Source organism: Semicossyphus pulcher, unplaced genomic scaffold (assembly GCF_022749685.1).
Source record: "Semicossyphus pulcher isolate SPU_LCO1_2020_fin unplaced genomic scaffold, fSemPul1.0.p SCAF_8, whole genome shotgun sequence".
In the NCBI taxonomy this organism is placed as follows: Eukaryota; Metazoa; Chordata; class Actinopteri; order Labriformes; family Labridae; genus Semicossyphus; species Semicossyphus pulcher.
In genome coordinates this window covers 6,575,850-6,599,521 of record NW_027211759.1, presented here as the reverse complement: position 1 = coordinate 6,599,521, position 23,672 = coordinate 6,575,850, and the positions used below count along the sequence as shown (strand labels likewise).

At 42.6% G+C, this 23,672-nt stretch overlaps 1 protein-coding gene across 1 annotated transcript in view; it reads right to left on the bottom strand.

Moving 5' to 3' along the window:
* Positions 1-4,983: 4,983 nt before the first annotated feature.
* Positions 4,984-23,672, bottom strand: part of met (MET proto-oncogene, receptor tyrosine kinase) — an 82,035-nt gene continuing 63,346 nt past the window's right edge. Inside the window, exons 13-21 of the mRNA XM_069686029.1 lie at positions 22,983-23,136; positions 21,189-21,323; positions 20,050-20,310; positions 15,866-15,946; positions 13,344-13,525; positions 13,021-13,130; positions 12,384-12,549; positions 12,163-12,299; positions 4,984-8,308 (exon numbers count right to left, since the gene is read on the bottom strand). Coding sequence (XP_069542130.1) covers positions 8,011-8,308; positions 12,163-12,299; positions 12,384-12,549; positions 13,021-13,130; positions 13,344-13,525; positions 15,866-15,946; positions 20,050-20,310; positions 21,189-21,323; positions 22,983-23,136 — 1,524 coding nt within the window. The 3' untranslated portion in view covers positions 4,984-8,010. The remainder of the gene's footprint in view (positions 8,309-12,162; positions 12,300-12,383; positions 12,550-13,020; positions 13,131-13,343; positions 13,526-15,865; positions 15,947-20,049; positions 20,311-21,188; positions 21,324-22,982; positions 23,137-23,672) is intronic.

The following is a 23,672-nucleotide window of genomic DNA, read 5'->3' as shown; positions in this document are numbered from 1 at the left end:
CATCACGGCAGAGGTGATGAGACTGAAGAGGAACTTGGCGTAAGGGAGAAAAAGAGAGTGACTTTTACTCTTCCCCTGGAACACGTCGGCTGTCATCTGATGACGATTAAGCTTCTGGGGGCGATGGTTTCGTATTTAGAGGCCTCTGATGTATACAGCTGATATACTTGTTAGCTGGGCCTAGACGTCCTTTTCCGTCTGTGCGCTAGTAAACCGTCTGACTGCAAATTTAGAGGCGAGAATGGAGTCCAGAGAAGAGAGAGAGAAGCAATGTTTAGGTGGGCCATGACTCAAATATGCACAAAGTACATGCTTACACAAATTTGTATGTAATGTGAGTGTTTAAGATGTGTGTGTGTTTGGGTTCAGCAGCCCCTCTCACACACATACCAACCCCGCTGACTCACTGATGACTCCTGCACAAAATCCTGCATCCTGCTTAACTTTTCACTGCCATCCTCAAAACAGCCGCACCTGTCCGCTCGCTTTGAACACACGTGTGGTCGTGTTTTTAGCACGTCTCACTTACAATGAGAGGCAGAGGCAGAAACACATATAGCTGACACAGGTAGAGAAGAGGAGGGGGGGGAATTAAAGGCTGCTGCTGCTGCTGACTTCTGAGGGGATTAGGAACAGGGAGTGGAGAGGCTGACGAGAGGGTTTAGGAGGGTTAATGATACACAGATTAGATTCATTTAGTTTTAAGTGACAATGTATACCTTTTCTTCAAGACCTGCACTTGTATGTTGTTTCTTTACCTTCTGATAGAGTTGCATTAGTTTTTAGAACAACTTAAAAAAAAGAAAAAAGAAAAAAAAGTGCATCTTTTTGTAATGTGAAAATTCTTTACTGTGTCAAAACACAACCTTGGTATTTGTTGACTTTTGACTGTTGACTGTTGCTTTTGCAGACACAGCAGCCAAGGCAGAAAAATGCGGCGTACCCAGGTGCTCCCTGTAGAGGTTGGGTTTAGAGGTGGCCACGTCAACAACCAGGCCCCTGAAGAGTATGCTGGTTCGAGGACAAGCCCTCAGACATGCCGTCAAGGAGCTGTCAGAGGCTGCTGAGCGAAGCAGCAACTGGCTTTGGAGGAAAAGGAACGACCCCAACTAGGCTGCACGACATCCAGCATGAGGGGTAAAAGTGGAGCGGGGCACACCTGGGACCTGTGTTTTTGTAATGTAAAGGTGTTCAGTCATTAAAGCTGCAGTAGGCAACATTATTTCTGAATAATTTGGTTAAAATAACACATTTTGATCGTTGCATGTCCCTAACAATATCAAATTGAAATGATGTTGATCGCTGATCTGTGACTGTGAGCGCCCGCCCCTTTGTATTAAGCTTGATAGAAAATTCGTCCTGTCTGAATCAAACAACCAATCAGGGCTAGCTTTCCACATAACTAGCCAATCACAGCGACTCTGTACAAACTAGCGTCATCTGGCTTCTATAGACTTGTGTCAGCAGCATGCACGCAAATGTTGTGTCAGTCAGGAGCTATGGCAACTTGACTTGACAACGGCATACACTGCTAAAGAAGAAAAAGAAGGAAGACAAAAAAATTCAAAGAGAGCCCTAAATAAAAAGAGGGATGAGACGAGAGGGAGTGTAAGGGGCTGAAGAGCGAAGCGCTGCAGAGGTTGCCCTGTTCCTTCTTGACAGGTAACGTTAGCTCTTATGGTAACAGCTAACGGTAGCACTAAGCTACAACACCTAGAGGTATAAAGGTGGTCCACACCAAGAATCATAACTAGAATGATAACTTTAGTAGTATTTAAACATTTTGCCAAAAATAAAGTGCACACTTTGGAATAAACAGCATCTCTCTTCTCTCTCTCTCCCTGCCTCTGTGCTGCAGAGAGACGCACCGCAGAACGGCACAAGTTGCAAAATGCGCAGGCATGTTTGGTGTAGTGGAGTAATACAGAGAGGTGGACGGTTTATTACATACAATGTTCATGCTGAAGTAAGTGAGTTTATGATGGCCAAGTGCATGCATAGGGTTTTACTATCTACACATACTTTCAAGAGGAAGTGCATTTTTAAAACAGCTGCAATGCTTTTAAGTATAAACACAATTTAATGTACTTAAGTTAGTGAAACTGTCTGTGTTAAGTAATGTAAGAAGTCTTCTGTGACATGTATTCACAAGGCTTTACTGTGTCAAAACACCGTCTTAAACCCCTGATCAGAGCAGAGCAGTAGCGGTGCAGCCGGGCTGAGTGAAGGACTGAGAGTGAAGGGAGATGACAGACAAGACGAGCCCGGTGTGGCGGGAGAGAGATGGATGCTCAGAGTGAGACGTAAAGACAGACACGCCTAATGCTCGTGTTAGTCGTGTCTTAACGTGGATTTCACTGAGCTGATTTAAGCCTCCGGACAAAGATGCTGCAGCGAGGTGGAACGTAACTACGTCTGACAGATTGTGTTGTCCTGATGGCCTGGAAAATTCCATCACAGCCTTTTTACTGAAGTCTGTGTCTCTGAAGTCAGGTCTGGTTTAAAACCCCAATTAGACAGCTGTCTGCTGTAATACATGCTGTGATAATAATAATCAATAAAGGTCACCAAAAAGAGGTTATTCTTTGCTTTTTAAGATCTAAGGCCGCTTCTCTTCCTGCCTCTGTTTTGGGAGATTCAGACATTACTACAGTAGATTCTTTGACTCACCCAATCAAGAGACACACAGTGGGACACACCTTTTATTGCGCTGCAGGCAGGCAAAAGTATGTTGCTCTGAATTTAAGAAATTTTTTAAAATCTTAGTGGTCAAATTCATTTTCAGTTTTATTTGTGTTAAGTGGAACTTTAGAAAAAAGCCCCAGAGGGTCACAAGATCCAACAAACAAAGATCTTCAAGTTCAGTTAAGATGCCGGTGCATCAGTCGTCTCTTCTTTTCTTCTTTCTAATTGCAACTTGCATGTTTTTCCAAAATTATGGAGTCTAAGTGCCAGGCGTACTAAAAAATGAGAGGAGGAAGATCTTTTTCTATTTTGCATTTAAAGAATAAAGCCAGTGGCATTCTTTTTCTTATGCCATGCCCTAATAATATAATGAGTATAATTAAGTTTTATAGCACTTTCTATCCTTAGCATTGTATTTCTTTGGCAAGCACTCTGAGAGATGCCTCCTGTCGGTGAAGATTAAAGCGCTGAGCTTTGCCCCCTTAAATTTTAGTTGGCTGCAATGTTTGCTGTGTTGTATTTCATCATATTATGAAGTGATTGCTCTTTTTTAAAGTTTACATAAACTAAAAACAGTAAAAACATGCTGAAAATACCAACAATCATTCAATAATTTTCAACCTTTATCCTCTGTGTTTTGTGCAGAAAACAGAATTCAGATTTGCCCATAAAGCAACCAGCTTTGGTGCAGATTTTTGGCATTCAATATGAAAAAAAAAATATTGTAAATGCTTCTTTATCTTCCATTTATAGTGTAGTCATTCAATTCTTCATAACAGCTTAGGAGGTTAGTGAAAAACGGGGCCAGAGAGAAAGCTAGTCTCATTTCTATGTAGACGATACGTACGTGGAGACTTTACAATACCCGCTTGTTGCAAAGCAAGTACGAAAAGAAGACCCTGAAAGCCACGGTCACGGCCTAATTTGTCAGAGGGAGAGTCTAGACCAAAGTCCTTTTAGGGGTCAAAAGAAGAGAGGGCAACCGGAGGTGAAAGGTCAGAGGTTACACCAACCAGTGTCGACAAAAAGCAGCCAATTTCTGTTGACAAAGGGAGACACAAAAGAAAAGGACTGTGTATTCAAACTGTTGTGTTAGCAAGGAGTGTGTTGACCCAGCCTGAAGGCAAATAATCATCCGTCTTTGTCTTTGATGACTTTTGCTAAAGACAATAAGAGATTAAAGGTTTAAAGACATTTAGAGGTTAACAAAAACCTACACCAGTGTCATTTCATCTACAACAATACACGCTATGTTTACTCGGCGGCAATTTTTCTCTGACGCCACGCTCAGTGTGGGAAGTTCAAATGCTGTTATAGCATCATATTTGCAGTTTTTCCAGGTTGTAAGTCATATACCGCATCCTGGATGGATATATTCCTTCTTCCAGCGTTAGGGTTATTTTTTACTGTGTGTTTATTTTCTCCTGTACTGTATTCGCTTGATAACCTGCTGCTGTCACGCCACAATTTCCCAGTTTGGGTTCAATAAAGTATCTCTCTCTCTCTCTCTCTCTCTCTCTCTCTCTATTTCAACGCTTCAGGAGGAATCAGGAGGGACATCGGGGGGGGGGGGGACATATTTGACACCCCATTAATAAAAATCAAAAAACAGCTAACGTTAATATTGGATCACTGCCTAGCTTAGATTGCGATTTGACATGTTAAACAACAAAAGGAAAGGTGTCAGTTCCTGAAAAACAATAATGTTAGCTAACAGTAATGTTAGCTAGAAACTGGTTGACTAACGTTAGCTGTTCAAAATTGTTTCGCCTTGAAATAAAGCCTGATGTCCTCATGATTTTTCACTATCCATTCTAAATATAGACTACACACAGCGGCCATTTTCCTCTATTCAGGCTGGGAAGCTAAAATCGCCTCGAAATGCCCCAGGAGGAACTGGAAAACGTTGCTGGGGAGAGGGATGCCTGGGTCACCTTGCTTAGCATGCTGCCACCGTGACCCGGCCCTGGATAAGCAGAAGATAATGAATGGATAGATAGCTAACGTTAGCTAGTGCTTATGTTAGCACTCTTTCTAGCTATCATAACTGCTTCATAGTGTCACACGGATTTAGTTCCCAATTAACATATGACTGATGTATAAAGTAGCTGCCGCACAATAATTGCACAGTAAAGAAAGTATGAGGCAAGTATGAACCATGTTAGCAGGCAGCAATTTAAAAAAACAGGCACATGTAATTACAGTTCAGTGGAGCCTAGCTTTGTTTGCCTCAAGGGGGAGTTTGTTCCATAAAAAGGTCAATGATTGTCTTTTTAAACAAAGAACGTGAGAAAATACTCTGGTAGTATAGCTTTATTACACTGACAAAGTTGATTTGACATTACATAGGAACATGTACCTTCAGGATTTTTCATGGACAACAAAATCATACATACACACACACAGAACAGACAGTGTTAAGCACAGATATCGTAGTGGAGAATCACATGGTCAAAATGAGCAGTCTCTGAGAATCGAGTAGGTTGTTTATAAGATTCTCCGCATGCTGCAAACCCCACACAAACTCCTACGATCCCTTCTCTTATTTACAAAATGGCAGTGGTTCGTCTTTAAAACAAAGGATTGATTATGTGGCTTTGTTCATTGTTCGTGGCACTATTCACTCACCACTGGTCGTCCGGACCAGATTTAAAGAAGAGGCTCATCATCGATACAAAAATATAGTACAGCAATTTTCTTGTCATAGCAAACATTCATACCTGTCCGTCAATGGCCCAGTCACATCAGCAGCCATTCAGATAAAAAAATAAAAGAACATAACCTGTTACACAAAGCAAAGATAAACAGGGACACTGACCACATCATTGGTTTGCAAGTATTGTGAAAGATTATGTTGCTCCACAGCGAAACGCCTTTAAACCAGGCTTCATGTTTTTATCTGTTGTTCAAAGCAGCCATTAGTTTCATTAATTTCTCTACAATATCAAATGTAGACCCTTTTTTGCTTGAGTTGTATAATCCATCATATTATAGAAAGTACAAGTACAAGCGGAACTCCTTCGAAAAAAGAAACGAAAATAAGGACAAGTGCAAACTTTGTCGGGTAAATTTCATAAATCTACCGCAACTATGCACAGCTGAATAACATAATAGTTTCCAGTCAGTAGGTCGATCAAATAGTATTTTTTCTAGAAATGCCCATCCCTAGTTTGCATCAGACATTTAGTTTGATTAAAACAAAGGCAGGTATTGTTCGAAAAATCCTTTAGGTAACTGAAATCCAGGTTATTTACTAGATAATAATTGATCTATGAAGTAGCTATAAATTACAACAAACCGTAGCCAACTCCACCTTAGCTAAACTAACACTTAGACGCCTCAGCAACTGGCATTCATCTGTTATTATTATAAAATATTGAAGATAAGATCTTGAGTGGCTTGGCTCAGTTGTTGAGTCGGTCGTCTCTCAATCGGAAGGTTGGGGGTTCGATCGCTAACTGCTACAGTCACATGTCAAAGTGTCCTCAGGCAAGACACTGGGCCCCACAATGCTCCCGAAGGCGTAGCCATCGGGTATGAATGGGCGTAGATCTGTTGGAGATTGGCGCTTAGGCCTTTGCCATCAGTGTGTGAATGTGACGTGTAGTGTAAGCGCTTCGAGTGGAAGACTAGAAAAGCGCTATACAAGTACTGAACAGTCCATTTACCATCTTCAATTGGCACATCCTCTACCTGACAGTTACGTAATGTACCTTATTAAAAAACTCATCTGCACTTTAACTGGCCTACTGTACTCTGATGGGTCACACAACTAAAGCAGGTATCAAGAATCAGATGTTCATACTGTAAAGAAATTATTAGAGGCATGTAATGGAAGAAAACAGATAAAAAAGGTAAAAACACATCTTAACAAATGGTAAAAAATAATTGTACATCAGTTGTTGTTAAGAAGCTACAATTTGCAGACACACTAATATGGTCTAAAAATTGAAATATTTTAAATCTTCCTAATGATTCGCTGCAGAGTCGTCATGTTCGAAATAAAGATATCAATCAGTAAAACAATCAACAACATCCTGGGGTAAAACCAGAGGAACTCAGGAAGAAAACGCTTTGAGGTAAAAGTTTGACTTAAAGCTCTCCGTGAAATCTTAAGGGGAACAAAAGCTGTTTGAAAAATGTGACATAAAGTTATTACATTAATTAAAAGTTTAAGATGAGCGATTAGTTCTCCGCTTAAATGAGCCAGAAAGCATCTGGCTGCAAACCTTCACGCCCTTTGTCTTGTTGTCATTTTAACAAGTACAGGTATGCTCCCAGTCAATTAAATGTAAGGTACACAATGCAGACACAGACCTGACATACACTTAGCGATTCATCAACTGACAGAAAAACCTCCGGGACATGGCGCTCATTTGTTATCCAAGAAAACCTCAACGTTTTCAAGCGTGTGCATGTTGTCAGAGTCGTGCTGTTTTAACTTGACGGGATATTTCGGGTCTGACAAAAGGATAATAAAAAGGCGCCTCTTGTCTTTTTTACTCTGCAATATGTGGGGATTTCACACAGGTGAGTCACGGCTGAAATGTGAGACGCTGTTCTTTTTTTTCCTAAGCACATTAAAAGCTAATCATCCGAAGATTATTCTACATCTAAAGCATCCAGTGAACTGCACACAGGCAGCAGGGTTTTTTTTTTTCCACATCCCACCCTCCACCTACACCCTCACCCATTTCCAGGGAGCCTTCATTTACTCACCCGAGGCACAACAGTCCATCAAAACAGGCTAATTCATTCCCTCTGAGTGCAGGCGCAGGGCATGCGAGGGTGGCGTATAGTCTTGTTTATGGCGTGTGGAGGTGGGACGCTTTCTACATGGCCATTTGTCAAACATTCACATTACAGACAGCACCCAGCCACATCCGGGTATCGAAGCACATGCCACCCAGAGGAGAGCGGACACCTACACTCTCCCCCTGCGTGGGTACAGCAGTCAGTGAGATGGTGTGGATTAATAGTGTTGTGCTTCTGTGACAGTGTCTTTGTCCGCTGGGAGTCTGCGAGGAGGACTTCCTGTGCCTGTTAATTGTCTTGTAGAGGAACAGGAAGGCTGACATCAAGCTCCCCGGGGTCGATGAAAGGTCAGAAAGGTTGACGTCGATAAAGTCGGTCCTATAGTTCAGGGAGGGCCGCATCTGTTTAGGGTCAAAGGTCGACGATCTATGTACATTGAGTGATCAGTCAAAGCTGTTTTTTTCCTCAGCATTCAGTGTCCAGTGTTTGGCAAGTACATACAGTAGTTCTTCATCACCTCACTGCTTTCTCCCATGCTCCTTTTCTCATACTGCGAGTCTTTTTCCTCGTTCAGGTGCAGCACTCTCGCTCCACGTGACAAAAGAGGGGAGACTGGGTCGGCAGGGACGTGGAGGTGGAGGGGACCGATGAGGAGAACGAGGGGGAAACGGTGTTGTTGTTAGAGGAGGAGCAGGCGAGGAGGGAGGGGTAAGGGCTCATCTTGTCGATGTTGACGTAGGTGGTGTTGAGCAGAACGTAGTGCTCCCCGCTGAAGCTGGAGAAGATGGAGGAGATGCGGGAGACCAGGTCGGAGAAGTTGGGCCGCCGCTCGGGCTTCGGGTGCCAGCACTCAATCATGACCGTATAGCTGGAGGAGGAGGGAGACGAGGAGTCAGGGCAAAAGTCAGGCAGGAGACAGCAGAAAAGCAAATAGGTTTCAGTTCTTTGATTAAGCCCTGAAATAAGCTCGAAAAATAAGTCAGAACTGCACTAATCTGAGCCATTAAAGTGTATTTTATTTTGAAATAAAAATAGGACTAAATGCAGTACAGAAATGTCAGTTAATGGAATAATTGTGTGACAGGAAATTCACATTTAATTCACATTTTGATTCGAATGTTTTGCACGTTATCAGTCCCCTGAGATGCTTCAGTTGGTTGATAACGAGCAGATCAGGTGTGTTAGAGTACGGAGAAACCTAAAACATACAGGATGATAGCTCTCCAGGAGCAGGGTTGGACCTTCTGTTTTTGTTTCCCCCTCGTCGAGTTTCACTGTTAAGTGATGTTTGTCTCTTTTCCAGTTGCTATTTTGCTTGTGATGTTTTCTTGTGACTCTTTCTGACTCCTGTAGCAGCATGAAACTCTGCCTCTCCTCTCGCAGAGTTTTTCATGTAACAATAAATCATCTATCAGCAAACGCTTTGTTTCCTGCTTTATTAGAAAGGCTTCATTGTTAGACGCTTCAACAGAAATGAATTGATACAGTAATTTATAGTTGCCTTAAGGACTTACAACTGTTAATTCCAGTTTGCCTGAAAGAGAAGTTTGACTTTCACACAAACCGTCAATCATTTCTATCATTAAGCAACAAACCTCTGCAGCCTGTCAGAAGGTGACGTCTCTGAGATGCCATTGTTATTTTTATTTCTCTTAGTTGGCACCTTCACTTTGTTAATAATGAAGAAAAATGGCTCAGTATCTGCCAGCGACTGTTATCACCAAAACCACGCCAGCAATCAGCAGTGAAGAATTGTGAGAATGTTTGCAGACGTGCATCACCTCCTGACGGCTCTGGTTAATTTACAGCTTGGGAACTTTTGGGCCTCTGCCTCACTCACCTGAACCCTCCCACTCCCTCTAGTTTCCACGGAAACACTCCAGACAGGCAGTGAACACCTCACTGTGGTATCTACACAGTATGAGATCACACTTGGCCTTCGTTTCACAATACGAGCCTGAGTTAAAATTGATTATCAGTTTTAGATACAGTGGTGGTAAGTGAGTGGATGTGTGTGCTGTATTGACACTAAAACATTTCCTGTGATAGAAGGTGACATGTATACAGAAATAAATGTATATTTAGTTTCTTTATATCAGTCTTAAAATAGTTTTCTCTTCTTAACAGCCACATTTTCACGGCTACTTTTTTAAAACTTTGGCGATGTTAACGCATGATGTCCGCGCTACCTGGTTAGAGTCCCTCAAACAGAGACTTTTGGGAACGACCGAGTTTCAGTTTGAAAACTCCAGGGCGCGGCTGTTCGAAAGGTGTCCAGAATCAAGTAACCAGGGTTACTTTTATCTCGGTTGTTAAAAAAAACTGGATAGGATCAACCTTATCCAGATGCCGACTTTCAAGGATTACCAAATCCGGATTACCCATGCTTTAATTGGGACTTCATGTTACAAGCTTTGTCCACAGGGGGCGCCAAAATCAACACAAAACAAAAGCTCCTGACAGCTGCTTTAATATGAATATTTTATGTCTGATATTAATTAAAAATATTTTACCAAATAGCCAAATATTTATTTTTCCCCCCCCACAACTTAATGTCTACCTCATCTGCAAGTATCAACGTCATTGTAAATATGTTTTGTTCGAGCTACTAGAAAGTTTTATTACATTTTTTCCCCTCTAATCCAGCCTGAATCCTTCCGCTGCTTGGATCAGGGTCATCCAGTTTTTATGGTTTAAAAGTTCAATCTGTCCTCAAATGTTTTGAACCCAAACTGGAGGTTTTATCCAGATAAAAGCCAAGATTGGATTACCTGATCTCATCCGATTACGTAATCCTTTTTTTCTTTTAAACAACCCGTTTTCAAGATTTGATCCTATCCTAAAGCTTTAATCCGAGAAGATTACCTTCGAACAACTGGGCCCAGGGTTGTGTCGTAGTTTGTAGAGGAAACTGAGATATCTGGAAGTGTTTGCTAATAGGCTCTTTTCAGTCCTTCCCTGATTTGCTTTTGGTTTGTGTAGTACCCCTTTGAAGCCTTGAGTTTTGCAATTTTTGCCGACACCATTTTGTTTTTTTGGACCTAGATGCGACCGTATTGGGACGAGAGGGTGGAGCTGGAGAGGAGCAAGGTGCTAAGTTATCAGCCAAGGCTTGGAACACACACTACAAGATTTAAAAAACTTAACAGATGTTGTAAAAGTGAGCAACATGTCGACAAATAATGATTGATTGCACAGTTTTGTTCCTGTAGTGTGTGGAGTGCAAGGATATGACCCAAACAGCACAGCACACACTAACAGATTCATTCACCAACAACCAGAGTCCGACTCTCGCAGCTGGAAATCTCTCGCAGTCAAACGCGACTTTAAAGTAAACAAACATGACGGACGACCGGCAGGAAGATTTGGCGATGATAATTTTGGGGCTTTTTACTGAAAATTCATGGGCTGTACATGTTACAGCACGATCTGTACATGTTACAGCGTGAGTTGTGCTTCCTTCTTCAGTCAGCTTGCTTCCCAACTGGCTATCGTTTCCTTTCACATGACGATCTGCATGCTCGGCTGTCCTTGGAGTTCCCCCCACACAACATGATATCGGATCATAAATAATGAACATTAATATTTACGTTATGAAATTGGAGCGGCCCTGATATTCTTCCATGCAAGTTGGGAGAATTAAATGTACCCTTAACATACCTCACAGCACAGGAAAATCTGGCAAGATTATCTTTAGAACCATTGAAATTGGGGATTTTGTTCATCTTTGTTGGAACGGGGGAATCAGGCCCAACATCGGCCCGATTATCTCGTAGTGTGTACCTTGCTTTATGCTCACACTAGCTTGGTTAGCAAGGTGCATCCGTAGTTCATGGTAACTGTGATGTAAATTGTGATGCTAGTTTTAGGCAGCAAAAAACAGGCTCAAGGCTGCTGACATTTTTCAGTTCGCTGAGGTGGTGACTTAATAATAAAATGAACTAATTTATAAAATGAATATAATGCTGTGTTAAAGGAGACTTAAAACTGGCCATTGAGACTATAAACTTGTAAAGAAATTGTTAACCGAGGCAATAAATCAACCCGAGATCTTCTACACAATCACACCTTTCTTCCCCCTGAGCCTTAGGCACGACGGGTAGCGTTATCGTTTTATCAGTTTATTTGTGGCTGAAGCTGTTTGGTTTGTGGCTGAGGCTCAGCGCAGAGCGTTGGGTTCGACAGTTAGACAGTCTGGTTTTGCCACAGCATGTCAGGAAACTTTGCCCAGAAAACTCGTGTGCGCAGCTCCAAAGAAAACTTAAAATGTGTTGACAGAATATTGTTCCGTGTGATGGCTTTTCATTAGCGGCAGCAACAATTCAGAACAACAGCAACAACTATCCTAGCATTGGATTTCCAGTCATAACTTGCTTTGTGTTTTGTGGTGAAGCAAAAATAGTGACTGATATTTGACCTCCAGCTGTGATGAGACGCAAAGAGACTGAGGAGCTGTTTTAAACTGTTGCCAGGGGGAGATGATAGATGGTGGAAACTTGTCAGGCTTTTATTTACGACTTCCATCGCTTACATCACTCATTGCTTCTGACTTCAGACTCTACAGCTCTATGATGGATCTCAGTGCAGCTCTACAGTGAATCACTCACACTTACACAGCTGTGGCACTTTACAAGAGTAGGTTAATGACAGGTGAGTAAGTGTGTATAGTAGTTTGTATAAATATGTGCGAGTCTAAGTGTGCGTGTGTGTTTGTGGACTTACAGGGCGTCAGGGCAGAACTCGGGCTGCAGCAGCCTCCTCCCCTGCAGGAGGAACACGGTGATGTCGAAGGAGTTCACATCAGAATAGGGCGGGGCTCCACGTGTCATCAGCTCCCAAAGCAAGACGCCAAATGACCACTAAAGGAAAAAACAACAGAATTAAATACTACTCTTTTTTATCTTATAACATATTTTATGAAGTGAGTGTGACTGCCTCCTCACCACGTCTGACTTGGTGGTGAACTTGTGCGTCTGCAGACTCTCCAGAGCCATCCACTTGACGGGCAGCTTGACTCCGCTCTTGTTGTGGACGCTGTAATATTCTTTATCATAAACGTCCCGAGCCAGGCCGAAGTCTGCCACCTTCACCGTGTAGCTCTCATCCAGCCTGGCAGAGCAAAGAAGATATTACTTTCTGATGTACTTTGTAATTTTAGTTTTAAGAATTGCTTCAGTCCTTTTTATGTCTTGCTCTTTATGCTCATTTCAAGCTTCATATGCACACTGGTGCTCTTTGCAGGCCCTCGTACAGCCTCTTAAGAAACCCTGCCCCTACAAGCCCACTTTCTTCTGACTGGCCAGCTCTAGGAAGCCCACTGAGGCTGCACTTTGTGATGTCACAAAATGCAGCGTGAAGAAAAAACAGTGTGAAACCACAGCAGCCTGCAGACTGAGCTGAGAAGCCTGGGGATTACTCCGACATACTTTTACCTACAGATCTGAAACATCACCCACGTTTAGTCTGGACATTGTAACATTATATATATGTCTTAAAGTGTGAAACAGCATTATACCCCCTCTTTACCTCTCTTCTACTTGACATTGTTTTATGTATATTATTGAATATGCATGAACTCACATGCAGTTCCTGGCAGCGAGGTCTCTGTGGACAAACTTCTTGCTGGCCAGATACTCCATCCCTCTGGCCACCTGCAGCCCGAAGCCCATCAGGTCCTTCACTGTCGGGTTCTGTAGGAGGAAACAACCATCAGAGGTCTGGGAGGCAAATTTGTGCTGAGCTCAACTACTGTTTTGCACATTATCAACTCTGCAATAAATGGTCTGCCTGTGCAAACATCGCTTATTGTGATTCACACCAATTGTGCAAAAAGTGATCTCCCGCTCGTACACACAACCCTGGGAATAAATGAATGAAAACATGCATCTTGTGTGTGCACGTACATGTCCCTCATCGCGGATGAAGTTGCGCAGGTCGCCGTGCTTCATGTAGGGCAGAACCACCAGCGGGGAGCCCTCGGGGGGCAGGCAGATTCCTAGCAGAGAGAGGACGTTCGGGTGGCTGAAGTCCTTCATGATGATCCCCTCTTTCAGGAACTGGGACACCTCCTCCAGATCCGTGATGCCTTTATGGAAAACAGAAAAGCACATGAAGATCTTGGAGATGAAGAAACCGTTACGCCCTAAATTAAGTAAGGGAAGGAAGATTTGTGGTAAGATCTTTTGGTGGAAGACAGGTACTGGCATCAGCAGGAAAGTAATTTAGTCTATGCCCATGGGAATAAAAGGAAGATGATGGTAATCAAGCAAAAGATTAAAAAGGACCATCCTCACCCAGACCTGACCCAAGCCAAACCCCCATTTGCCAATTGCCAATTGCCTCCCTGCCTCTGATGTCCCGCACTTTAGCCCCGCTGACTCTGCTGTAATCTAGTTAGAGATGGAAGCTCTTTATGTCTGCAGCACCCAGCTGATTGGCCTTCAACTATGGTGAGACCCCAATGATGAATATTGGGCAAAAGAGCATCAACTCAAGGTCTCAAATATATCAAAGGAACGTTAAAAACAACGACATTGGTTCCCTGTAAAATCACTAAACTTAATAAAAGGGCCCGAATCCCAGAGGACCGAACCCCAGCAGGATGAGTGTGTTTGGCAGCTCCTTGTGACTGCATTGAGCTCTCCTCCGTATTACTCCTGCATCAATCTCCCTGCACCGTCTGACAGGTTACACGATTAGGGGGAACCCTAATGCTGTCCGCACCATCCAACGCTCATTCATCACCATCAACAAAGCCGAAAAGGATTCAGGGCTCTGATGAGATGAGATCCTTAATGCTATTGGAGCTTTGTGATATCATACGATGGGTATGCAATATAAGCAGACGAATAATGTAATGATTAGGAGGCTATAACAATGGACAGGAAATGTGACTTTAAATCAAACACCAGGAGGTAAAGTGCTCGTGGTAAACCTGATGTTACCAGTGAGTCAACAGTCAACCATGAGCTTTTTTATGAACCTGCATGTTCTTGAAAAGACTTCAAACACAGACAAAGCAGCATAAATAACAAATGTGTAATTCAATTTAAGAGAATAAAAGAAAAGGAAAACAAAACAACTAAACTGCAGGGGTCCATGACATCACAGCACAACTTCAATCTTCAGCCGCAAAAGAAAACATCAACACTGGATGTTACATGGACTAATAGTTCATTCTCATGGTTGTATACCATTTAACAAACCAGTCAGGACAGTAGGGGTGCTACAGTTAGTCGACATCGTTCAACAAAATGAGTTGCCAACAAATTTAATTGTCGATAATCGTTGGTTACATCATCGCGCATGTTTTTCATGCTGTGCACGGACATAACATCGTTTCCCAGTTTTTGAGTTTGCTGAGGGGTGAGCCATCTTGTATCCTTACCATCTCTGCTGAGAGTTGTGCATGCAAAACAGCAACCAGGAAGGGACAAGTAAACAAAACATAGCAAAATGGCAGCGACTGATTCAACACTATCGTGTCCTGTCTGGAAGCATTCCACCCTCAGCGCTGCAAAGAAAGTGATCGCCTACAAGACTTGTAAAGCGGACCTTGCTCATCACGGGAGCACGTCAGTAATGTACGAACGTTTGAAGAGAAGTTTGAAGCACACTTGATCTATTTTTTGTATCAGCACTTTGTCTGTCGTTGGTTTTAAATGGTTCAAAAACTTGATATTGGATTCTTTATTGATCTTTTATATTACTAGGAGCCAAATCAGCAGCAAAGTTTATTGAAAGACATATTTTTGAATAGATCTCATATTCATTGTCTTAATTGTTAGCTAGTGCATGACAACCTCCGACTTAATTTAGAAGCTGATAGCTAAATAAGAGCCATAAAGTAATTGTGCAATTCTTTATCCGATTAGTCGACTAATCGTCAGTAATCGATGACTAGTCGACTATCAAAATCCGTCCTTAGTTGCATTCCTACAAGACAGTGATTTTGTCCTTTGACCACCAAATTTTAATCAGTTCATTCTTGATCCAAAGTGAAAGTCAGTGCCAAATATGAAGATATTCTGTCACTGCTTTCCTGAGATATCTTGCACACAAGAATGGGATGGGAAAAGTGTTTTTCAAGGAAGTTGTCAAAGTGAAGTTAACCTTTGACCTTTTGGTTAAAAAATGTTGCCACTTTGTAGTTGTATCCAATTAGACATTTATGTGAAATTATGTTATAATAAGCACCTCGACCTTGACTTTTGAATGCCAAAATTGTGTGAAATTATCCCCTCCAGGGTTTCTAGAGATATTGCACTCACAAGGATGGGACGTGCAGAGAGGCAGGCAACCCAAAGACGTAATTACTTTTTTTTTTAACTCAGCATTTTGTTTTACTCTCAGTTCAACTAAAAAAATCCACCCTCCTTACTTCTAAATGGTTTGGCTGACCTGATGTAAGAGGGTTTATACTTACGGTTCAGCGACTTGACTGCACAGTGTTGCTTCTGGCCATCTGGTTCCAGCAGAGTTCCATGGAAAACACAGCCGAAGTGACCTGCAGGTTACAACATGATGCATTAGTCACGATTATTTAGCATCAGTGACTTAAAGAGCTCCTGTTTAAACTTGTAAAGGCCTTCCAAATACCTCCTGCCCACACAAAATAAGGCTCTAATTAGAGAGACAGATTGGAGACAGTGACACGAGATGCATTACTTTCTGTTCTAATGACGGTGAGGTGCAGCTGTGGAGCAGGGGGAACAATGGCAGCCAAGCCCACTTCATTTGACTAGAATCTGTTGCTACGTCAGGGTGTTAACTATGGTGACGTTTTTCTGCTGACTACCTGACACCATCTGGGAAGTTCTGGCTCCTACCAGCAGGGGTGTCCAGACCATGCAACATGATTCACTATTGGAGTGGCAGGATCCCTAACAGGCTTCCCATCTCCAAATATATCCAGTCATGTGTTTAAAAAACACAACCAAGAAAGGGATAGCATTACTAGCAACATTTTCCCTTCTTTGGCGGTTCGGAAACAAACCTGAGCACCCCATAAACCGATCATCCATACTGTATATAAGAAGCAGATCTAACCACTGTGACATCACACATTGGGGAGTGGACCATTTTGAAGTCTTGAGTTTGGCATTTTGGCCATTGGAGCCGAAGTGAGCCTAATTGGACGGGACAATGCAGCTGTAGAGGAGTGAGAGGTTAGCTCAGCTAACTCTAGCACTAGCTTGGTTAGCTTAGTGGCATCTGTAATTCAAGCTAGCTGTATGCATGTCCTAAAGCATGCCCTGTTTTTTGATTGAGTATTAAAGAAGACCTTAAAACTAGCGGTTGAGAACTTGTGCAGTTGCCCCCTGCTGGCCATTCAAGAGAATGCAGGATTATTGTTTACTTTTCCGACCTAGAGGCTTCATCAATTTCCTAAAAGCAGTCATGAAATAAATCACAAATATGGATGTAAAACATTTACAAAGTTGCATGTCATGATTGTGTAATTGCTTGCTAGGTGCCCTGAGGCCCAAGTAGAACAGACACCAGACATAAAAATGGATGCGTCACTGGTGACGCTGCAGCACCAACATCTGAACTCCATCACTGGAGCACGTACATTTAATTTGGAAACATAAAAGCAGCTGAGAGCTACCGACAATCAGATTCTTTGTATGTGTGTACAAACTTGGCGAATAAACCCCCGAATCTGATTCTGATCAAATCTAAGTAAGCAAACTACAGCTTTTAAATCTTGCCCATAAATGGTAACAACTGTTTGGCAGCACCCAAATTACCAACTCAGCTTGCAGGAGGACCATTTTTAGATTTCGTGCAATGAGCATCCTTCATTTATATCTTGGCTTGTTGGATCCCTCTTCTCGACAAAGCCATGATTAACATTGTGAGTTCTGCCAGTTGGCTCGGCGATCACAGCAGCTCCAGAAATCTGATGAAAATATTGTTGTCTTCTCCAAACACATAACAATTTGGAGCAGAAGGATCGAGGTGATTTCATATGAAGCTTTTCCTGCAGACTGTCTGGTTTACAAACAACTGTCTGACTGTTTTACAGCTTCAACAGCTCATTCTGATTATCTTAAATTACCATCATTCTCACACTACATCTACCCCCTTAAGTAACCAAGTATGAAGCTGTATTCATTAATACCCCTGCAAGCTAATAGCCTCTGCCAAACCCCCTTGAGTTATTGTGCATTTTATTGAATTATATCTCTTAAGACAGGGGGGCTGCCCCAGACTGTTAGGAGTGCAGGAATTAAATGAGCGCGGCGTTCTCCTATCACGTCCCCGCAGATGGCTGATGGTGTTGGATTACGACTCCTAACAATGGACCCTGGGAATACTAACTGTGAACAAATCATCCGACACCACTTGCCTCCAAATCCAGACTCTCTCCTTCAGGGGATAATTCAGCCGAGGGGGCCGAGGGGTTTGGGGTCTTTCTGCTCTTTCTGTTGAACTTGATCTGTGGGTCTGACCTGCGTACTTAAACAGCACAATATGAGGTGATTTTGTGTCTGGATGTGAAGCTTGTGGTTTGATAAAGCAGGCGATTAAGCTCTTTATGGGCGACTTTAGCTTTTTGTATGGCTCTACATTAATGCCCCATTTATTCTGAGATTGCTGCGTGATAGTTTCACATCAGCTAAAACCTCATCGTTAATGTCTAAAAGGAAATAATGTTTTATTATCGCTCATTTTTAGCGCTTAAGGTCAGAAGTTACAGATGTGGTTTTATGGATGAATGAAAGGTTGGGTTATCACATAAGATAACTAATCAGATAAGTTAATTGCGGTGTTGCAACAGCACAAAGAAACAGTTGAAGAAACGGTTCTAAACTACTGCAACAGCATCCTCCAAAGTCCTCAATAAACTGCACCACATCCAGAACTCTGCTGCCCGCCTCTTCACTCCCGCTCCCGCTCCCGTGAACACATCACCCCCTGTCCTCCAGAGCCTCCACCGGCTCCCCGTTCCTCAACGCATCCAGTTCAAAGTCCTTCTTCTCACCCACAAAGCCCTCCATAACCAGGCCCCTCCACACCTCACAGACCTGCTCCCTCCCGCAGCCTCCGCTCCTCTGATGCAAACCTCCTCTCTCTGCCACTCAGAACCAAGCACCGAACCTGGGGCGACAGAGCTTTCTCCATAGCTGCCCCCTCCCTCTGGAACTCTCTACCCCAACACATCCGAGACTGTACCGACCTGACCTCCTTCAAATCACTGATCTAGATCTTTTAAGAACTGCTTTTAACCTTTAACCTTGTTTTAATCGTTTGGTTTCCTCTTATTGTGTTTCTTCTGTTCTTATTTTGTTTCTTTAGTTGTTTTAATAATGTAAAGTGACTTTGAGTATCATGAAAAGCGCTATATAAATAAAATATATTATTATTATTATTATTAAACAGCTGACTGACTTAGATTGAATTATTAGGTTTAAATTATTTTGGGTTTTTTTGCTACTCGTTTCCTTTTTCTAAACCAAAATATGTGGTATTAATAAATTTGGATATTGATATATCACACAGCCAATATTATCGGTAGATACCGATATATCAGTATTAGTGTAGATGTTTTTTGATATGAAAACTATTTCTTCAAAGATAAAACGCAGTGAACAATGCTCAGGTGATTCACAAAAGCAGACTGGCTCAGACGCCATAGTTTACAATACTCTCAGCTCTGTCTGCAGCACATGTAGCAGAGCATCTCAGCCAAAGTCATGAAGTTATGTATTTAAGAAAGGAGCCTTCTCAGTACCTTTGAATGATTGTAACTTTGCATGGAGAATTAATACTTTCGTTCCAGCCTTACAAATCACTATATCTGGGGCGCTGGTTTAGCTCAGTGGTACGCTTCATTAAGAGAGGTGACAGTCCTCTGTATGTGGCGGCCCCCGGGTTTGAATCCCACCCTTGGTCCTTTGCTGCGTTTCATCCCCGCTCTCTCTTCCCCTGTTTCCGACACTATCCACTGTCCCCTCTCCTTCAGTGAAGGCTTAAAAGGCTGAAATAACACTAGTAGATACAGTAGATGATAGAGTAGATGTATTCACTCTTGTTGTCATTAGTGATTTTAGACATTTTGTACAAAGAGCTTCCTCCTACTCTGCAGCATTAAAGCGTTAACATTGTGCTGCTGGAACATAGATAAAGTAGGACCCCAGTGGTGGCTTGTGTGTCTGAGGTCATTGTAAAGAGTGTTTTAGCCCATTATCTCTAGCTGCATATGGAGTACATGGACACATTGATGGTCGATATCAGTGTTCAAACGGTAATTACTTTAAGCAGAGTCTTGCTCAGACATTCTTTCATGCATAATTGCACTATTTATCTCTTTATGTTCATGCACATCCATTTGTAGCTGCTATAAAGGGACATAACCCCCCTCAGGAGGCTCTTTAGTGCATCCTTCAGTGATAACAGAGCATCAAAGGCACTCTGAATGTTTCTGGTATTGTTGCAACACTGGCACATTATATTTTCAACTAATTCAGCCTTGCTGCTTCAGAAGCCAGTAACTCCTTCCTGGAAATAATTCTTTACTGCCAGGAAATTATGCATTTGACTTTCCTTCATGTTTAATTAAGTAAAAGAATATTTGGACAGCTTAATGTTTCTGTGACTGACCTCTGCCGATGACCTGGTTGAGGTGGAGCAGCAGATGCTCCCTGGCGATCACCACATGCTGCACCTCGGTCAGCAGGTCCGGGTGGAGGCAGGACGGGTCGATGTGGACCGGGGCCATCAGTAGTGGCGACACCAGCTCGCCCTCCATTCCCAGACCCATTCCAGCTCCCAGTACGCCCAGCCGGGGAGACAGCAGCTCCCCGTTGCCCCCGTAGATGGGAGCAGTCGCACGGCACGTCTCTGGCCTGTCGGTGCCCTGATCTGTGGGAACAAAGGAGATGGAGAGGGTCAGAGGTCGGCGACTGTATCAGCGTAGCCTCCAGAGGTGAATGTGTGTTACATGATCAGAAAGGGGCAGAAGAACTTGACACTGCAATGGAGGGTAGCTGGATAAAGTTTCTAATTACTCCTCTGATGCTGTTAGCAGAAGGAAAATAAATGCAAAATCTCAACAGAAGACAGAGAGGAGGGTAAGTGGTAAGCTCAAATATGAACCATATATGAGCCACAGATCCTGGCCCCTACACTCCCTCAGGACAAGAATTAGTTCATTAGTAAGTCTACCTTCTCACATTGTAAGCCCTTCAAGTCACTTTTAAGCAGCAGTAAAATTGCTTTGCCCATCATACTCTGGATCATAATACATGGAGCCCCTCTCACGCCCTCAGGATGCAAGCTTGGGAAACCAAAACCGCAGGTGACACTGAGGATTACATCAAAGTTTTGGATGTTGGACGCCTGACTTGTGTCGAGAACACAGACTCCCAAATAAACCACGTCTCACAGGCATATCGTTGGTTTAAACTTGAGAGATTTAAGTGAGATTCGTGTTAAAACTACAAATTAAATAAGACATGCAGGGATGTTTTTCCTTATTCCTTTCCACAGGAAGGAAAGTGCCTGTAGATGCAGAAAAATCGCTCTTTCCAAATTCATTTTGGACTCAGAAACAAAATAAATTTAACCTCAGAGTTGCCACTTGTACTCAATTAATGGGTGTTAGTTCAGAACATTTAAGGCATGCACTGCTAGCGTAGCGTGTAGCCCCACAGGGAGGGAAACAGGTAGATGGGAGGGAGGTGGTGTAAAGAAGATGTCAGGTAGGGGGAAAGAGGGACAGGCTTATCTGGTTGACGTACCCTCCAGCAGGTTGGTTCTATAGTCGACTGACTCGTGGGAGACCATTTCGTTAGTGGGGCTGACGCTCCTCGCGTTAGCCAGCCTGTCCAGATGCTGGATGTGACCCCGGCCATCATACCACACCTCAGACAGATCTAGAAGCAGAGATAGGAAAGGGAGGGTGAAGAGGAAAGGACAAGGGGTAAGAAGCATTTAGAAGGGAAAGGTGAGAGGGAAAGATGGGATCATGGGATAGAGAGGAAAGGACAGAGACAGAGACATAAAAGAAGAGGGGGAGAGATGAGAGAATTACCGTACTAAGAAAGGCAAAGCGGTTCACCGATGCGCCCCACACACACTTAAACCCACCAGGCAAAACAAAACCCAGCATCAACACATGCACACAGGTTAGGGAAAAAAGCAAGTCCGCTACACACTCACAAACACACACTACAAGGCTTACACACAATACAGCACACCAGGGCCATGGTCAATTCACTTTTACACTGAACTGTATAGAAAATGAAGTACCGGTACGTCCGTCTCGTCCGGCCTCTCTCGAACTCTGCATCATTATTTCATCATATCTTTATTTTCTCTGATTTGTGACACAGTTTTCATGATGATTCACTCTCATATTTACAAAAGAAGTGTCAGGGGCAGGCATAAGGAAAAATAATGGCAGGAGGGAAAAGGTCAGGTTCATCTTTAAGTAAAGCTGTTTGCAGACGATACTTGAATGTTTGTTTCCAATCCTTGTTGGAAAAGTCAAACTTCCAGAAAATACATAAGGGGAGGAATATTCATTTATTTTTTGCAATTTGAGAATTAAGTGGGGAATAAAGTTGTAATAGCATTTTGAGAACTATACTTGACATTATGACTTTATTTTTTAAGTGTATTTACAGCTCCGGAGAAAAATAAGAGACCACTGCAAAAAAATGTTTTTCTCTGGTTCTTCTACGTATAGGTTTGTGTTTCTGTTAAATGAAAAAATGTTTTATTGTTTACGACACTTCTCCATACTTCCCATTAAAATAAAAATAAAAAAGGTCTTCTAGTTGCAGAAAATAACAATACAACACAATAACATAATAGCAAAAAAATAGTTTTTCTGAGCTCGAATAAAGCAAAGAAAACAAGTTCATGTTTAAACAACGGAACACTCATGTTTTAACTCAGGAAGAGTTAACAGATCAATATTAGGTGGAATAACCTGGTTTTTAATTACAGCGTTCATGCATCTCTGCATGCTCTCCACCAGTCTGTCACAGTGCTGTTGGATGATGTTAGGCCGCTCTTGGAGCAGCTCGGCTTTGTTCGATGGCTTGAGACCATCCATCTTCCTCTTCATCACATTCAGGAGGTTTAAATTGGGTTTAGATCTGGATTGAGCTGGCCATGACGTAAAGAGAGAGATGCTGATTTAAGGAACCTTTGGAGTGGTCTCTTATTTATTTTATTTAATAATAGATACAATCGTACTATGCTTTTCCTGATGCTCGGCCCTTATACTCTTCCACATGTTTCATTCTTTTTGGTAGATTGTTACAATCTGCTGGCTGCAAAGTAAAATTCACTCCGCTTACAAATATTCCTCTCAAACCTAGCTGCTGAAAACACTTAAATGAACTCGATCTGACTTGTGTAATCTGATCGACTTGATATTTCAGAGCAGATAACATTACAAAAGGACCGTGAAATCAGTTGGAGCCGGTCACTGTTGAAGATTAAAAAGTGAGTTTAGGATGTCGCAGAAGTGAATTGACCTTTGACCCAATGACCCGTCCAAAACCTGACATCCCTACTCTTACCATCGATGTGTTTGTTCCTTCTCCACATGAGCAGCGATGCCAGCATCAGCAGCAGCAGGCTGACGCACACGCAGCCCACGATGAGGCCCGTGTAGTCCTGCTCCTGAGCCAGCGTCACCTTGCCCAGGTGCTTGATGGAGTCGGCCTGGCGCCACTGAAAGAAGTGAAGTGAAGTTTAATATGACTTATAACTATTGAACTACCTTCATCTCTGCCACTAAACGATGGCAGAGACATGTGTTGTTTTCGGCTGCAGTTTTACTTAAGGACAAACGTAGTACATAGTGGGCGGGGCCTATGCAGATTGGGGAATTTTTAACGAGGGAGAAGGCGGAGCAACTTTGGGAGGATTTTTACAAGGTAATTAAACATAATTTGTAGACAAAACATATCAGACACAATTTATTATTTCAAGCAGAGCATTTTACGACTTAAAACTTGACTGGAGCTGTTTTTTAACCTGCTCTTTATTGCTTCACATTTTCCTATAATTACAGAAGTGTGTCACTCTCTGAACTCTTACAGACTGCACTGTATGTCAGCATTGTATGCATGACACATAAACTATGTCATGCATGCACACGCAAGCATTTAAGAGGCATGAAACTGGCATTCAGACATATGGTATGCAACAACTCACACATGCACACACACACACACACACACACACACACACACACACACACACAC